Source organism: Lepidochelys kempii, chromosome 1 (genome assembly GCF_965140265.1).
Source record: "Lepidochelys kempii isolate rLepKem1 chromosome 1, rLepKem1.hap2, whole genome shotgun sequence".
In the NCBI taxonomy this organism is placed as follows: domain Eukaryota; kingdom Metazoa; phylum Chordata; order Testudines; family Cheloniidae; genus Lepidochelys; species Lepidochelys kempii.
The window spans coordinates 4,680,837-4,685,152 of NC_133256.1; the positions used below are offsets into that span (position 1 = coordinate 4,680,837).

The 4,316-nt window shown below is 50.5% G+C and overlaps 1 protein-coding gene across 1 annotated transcript; it reads right to left on the bottom strand.

Annotated features, from left to right (window-relative positions):
• Positions 1–2,877: 2,877 nt before the first annotated feature.
• Positions 2,878–3,813, bottom strand: LOC140895006 (olfactory receptor 51G2-like). Its single transcript, XM_073304125.1, has one exon. It carries the CDS (start codon positions 3,811–3,813, stop codon positions 2,878–2,880), a length of 936 nt encoding a protein of 311 aa, XP_073160226.1.
• Between the last annotated feature and the right edge of the window lie 503 nt (positions 3,814–4,316).

A 4,316-nucleotide genomic window follows, 5' to 3' on the forward strand; every position in this document is an offset into this window, starting at 1 on the left:
GACTTTTGCCCTGAGACCTTTCTCCCAGCCAGACCATCTGAGATGAGGCCGCCATGACTGTCTCTCCATTGTTTGGCAGTTAGACTCCAGGAGAGGCCAACACTCCACTCAGAAATACACTACCTACCCCTCACTGTCACCCACAAGCTCCCTCACATCTGCCACAGACACCAAGGAGCTGGAGTCACAGGGCTTCCCACAAGCCCACTGTCACAGGAGGCTTTTGATAAGAGGCCTTTTACAGAAAAGTTTCAGGGACGTTGCTCCGTGGAACCCTGACACAGCCCTGATCTTAGGGTCTCGGAGAATCTGAGAACCTTGAATGTATTTATCCATCCGCCACCACTGTGAGGCAGGGCAAGGCTACTATACACCTGTGCAGAGGCTCAGAGAGAGCCAATGGTTTCCCGACTGTCACATAGAGCAAGGGAATCAAATTCAGCTGTCTTGAGTCGCAGAGCCATGCTCAGACCAACTGGCCCAGCCTTCCAGCCATCTGAGCAGTGACAGTTACAGGGGTTTGATTTGCTGGCCTGTTCTCCCCCTGCCACATCAGAGTTTGGAGCAGCCTGGGGGCTGGGCTGACCTCTGCCCATTGGTAATGGCTGTCAAGAGCACAGTCCACCCCGGCCAAGTCCCTGAAGATGGGTGTCACCCCAAAGTGCCCACTTGTGGCTTGAGGTAGCCCTGCAGGCACCCTGACCTTATCTTTTGGAGAAATCTGTAGAAATGTGACCCCACAAAGGAGGCTCATGTTTTAAGTATTCCTTAAAAGAGAATAAGTCATTACAAGGACCTTAGAGATAAGGTCTTCTAGCCTCTGGCCCCATCCTCCTCCTTTACTTAGGAGCCACCCACCTCCCTGTTTGCTGGGCTCTGCATTGGTTCAGGCTTGCTGCACCTCTTTTTCCCCTAAAGCCCGGCTTCTGCCCCAACCTTCCCCTCAGGTCTCGCCCCCTGTTCCTCCTTCTCCCCCAAGGGTCCATGGCCAGGCCAGGGCCGGGCCATGGTAAGAGGTGCCTTGGGAGCCCAGGCCGCTGATGGGAGTCCCAGACAATCCATCTTCTGGGTTGTAGGTCCTAGGGGGTGAGGACACAGGCTGAGGGCTTCTCTCGGGGCCCCCAGAGCCCTCTCCAGGGCAGGTGGAGGGTCTGGGACCCCTCACAGTGGCTTTAACTCCCTGGGCAGCTCTTACTGTGGCTGGCTCTGGCTGGTGGGTGGAATCTCAGGAAAAGAGAAGTAGGGGGTGGGGTGCTGGGGGAATAGAAGGAGCAGAGGGTGGGGCTACAAGGGGGCAGAAGGGGGCAGGGGCAGGGTCACAAAGGGGATGGGTCTCCTGCTTGTGTCCCACTTTTGCTTTTTGAAAAGTTGGTCACCATACACTGAATGGGATAGGCTGGGATAGGAGCTAGCTGTGCCTCTGTGAGGGAGCTGAGGCCCATTTCCATCCCTTTGCATTGCTGGTACAGCATGGACGGAGTGGCCGGGAAAGGAATCTGGGCCTGACTCTCGTGCCAGGACTCCTGGGTGTCAGACCCTCACTCGCACAGGCAGCTCTGCTCTGCTTCGGTGGGGAGTGGGCTGATCAGGTCTGCTGCGCTCAGAGCCATTAATGGGGGGTTGGAGGGTTGCCAGAATGGCTTTTCCTGTGCTCCTGCGATAATCATGTCTCCCACACGACTCAATCACAAGTGCGTGGCTGAGGGCGTGGGGGAAGGGTGGGTGTCCGTGCCCCTGGAATAGCCCCTGTCCACAGCTAGTGCAGCCCCCATGGATCACGCAGCACCCAGAGCGCTCAGGAAGGGCCAGGACTGCGACAGCAGAACAGCTCTGCAGCTTTCTTCATGGCCTCTGGATGTTTAACCAGAGACGGGACAGGGACAGGCCAGGGGTAACGGGAAACAGCATCCAAACTGTTAGAAAAGAGAGCAGGATAACCCGGAGGCAGATTTGAGTATGGGTGTCTTTATTGCGATACTTGTTGCCCTTGACCTAATTGTCAAGTAAGCACTAGATTAGTTACTGTACACCCTTTATATCTAAGTTACTCTGTAAACGCCTACATCTGTTACAACACCCCAAAACCATTATTAAGTAATAGAAACACCCATACTATTAGTATACCCACCCCTATCTATTATTCACAGCATTATGCATGTTATACAGGCATTATTACCTTGAAAATACATTTCTTTGCAGTAATTTGTTGCTACACGGTCCCTTAATCAGCAGTTCTCAGGGGAGGGAGAAAGGGGCCATGAGCAGTTTTCGTTTATGTAGCTGGGAAAGGAAGGGAGGGGGAGAGAACTGTTCTTTACACAAAGGGTATCCTTTTGACAATTACATTTCTTATGCAGCTGCAACACTTACTTATTCCCAACAAGCTGAAAGGGATGGCGAGGGATGACACTTAGCTATTAAGCGAAGAAATGGGGCCTGCCTGTGACTTTACTCCCCAATAACGTACCAGCACACAAGCGGTTTCCCATGTCTCTACTTAACCCTTACATATCCCAACACAAACCCCTTTACTTTGTTGAGTTCATAGGCAGGAATTCTGAGGTCAGAGCAGCCACCCATATGGCTCTTCATGGGCCAACATCCTACCAGTCCCCTGGCTCTTCATGAACACGGTCACTTAGTAAGTGCTACTGCCTGATTTGGTCTCCTTCCCCAGTACCCTGCCCTCCCTCATGAGGCCCTCTCCCACTGCTCCAGGTCTTAGAACCAGTTGGATCCTTTCTCTACAGAGTGGAGATCAGTAGCTCATGTCGTCTCAGACGTAAGGGTCCAGGATGCAATATGTGGCCCTGACTGTGGCCTATGTTTTTCATCTCTCATGTCGCCAGCGGTGGAGCCAGGTGATGAACTGACCCTTCACTTGAAGAGTGCTCTGATTATCCTCACACGAAGGTGTTTGCATTTCACACTGTAAACTATTGGGTTCATCAGGGGCGGGATCAGCAGGGAGATGTAGCCCAAGAGAATTTGAAGTAAGGGAGAAGAGCCCTTTCCGAATCTGTATAACAGAGACACACCGATCTCTGGTGTGTAGAAGAGCAGGACGGCACACAGGTGGGAGATACAGGTGTTCAAGGCCCTGATGCACTCTGCGTGGGAAGCGATTCTCAGCACTGTTTTGAGGATCATCACATAAGAGAGGAAAATGAGCAGTGAGTCCAACCCCATAGTTAAGATCTTAGCAGACAAGCCGTAGATGCTGTTGACCGTGATATCTGAACAAGCCATTTTCATGACGTCGTGGTGCAGGCAGTGGGAATGGGAGAGGACATTGGTTTTACAGTATTGGAACTGTTTCAGGAGAAGGGGGAGTGGGACTACTACAGCCAACCCTCTTAGCAAACACAACAGTCCCATCTTGGCTATTCTCGGTGGGGTTAAGATAGAGCCATATCTCAGCGGGTCACGAATTGCAATGAAGCGGTCAAAGGCCATCAACAAGAGCACAGAGGATTCAGTACATTGAAAAAAGTGGATGAAGAACAGCTGGGTGAAACAAGCATCGAGGCTGATCTCCCTAGAGTTAAACAAGTATATGCCCAGTATCGTCGGTATGGTGGCTATTGATAAGCCAAGGTCTGTGATGGCCAACATGGAAAGGAAAATGTACATGGGCTCATGGAGGGCTGGATCTGTTTTTATAATGAACAGAATGACTGAATTTCCTACTATGGAAATAACATACATTAAGCAGAAGGGGATAGAGATCCAGAGATGGACATCTTCCTGCCCAGGTATCCCGCTGAGAAGGAACACTGCAGAGCTGAATTTGGTGTCATTGACAGCTGACATAATGTACTGGGCAGGTCAAGGAGTATTGAGCTTTCCTTCCTGAGAGGAAAAAGAACAGAAGACTAGATAATAGTTATCTATACATCTTTCTGCTCTGAGTGCAAGTCTAGAGACTCCCAGGAACTCAAGGAAGATCAGCAAAAACATAGTCTTGGATCTACACAATTGATAGGAAGATAGGCACTGCCAGACTAGATCAGATCTGCAGTATATCTAGTGCACTATCCAGTGTCCAGTTCCAGATGTTTCGGAGGAAGGTGGGAAAAGCCATTCAATAGGGCGCGATGAGATAATCTGCTCCGGGGAAAAATTTCCCCAACACCCAATAATTAGACATATTTTGCTGTGTAAATCAGGAAGGTTTAGAGCCCTTCCAAGACTTTTTCAAACAATCTCACTACTATATTTGGTTTTTCTGGTTACCCATATAAACATCCAGTCCTTCTTTGAATCCTGCTAAATTCCTGGCCCCCTTGATATCTTGTGGCTGGGAATTCTGCAGC

Coding starts and splice junctions, on each gene's coding strand:
- LOC140895006 (XM_073304125.1), bottom strand. CDS start 3,813: ATGTCAGCTGTCAATGACACCAAATTCAGCTCTGCAGTGTTCCTTCTC.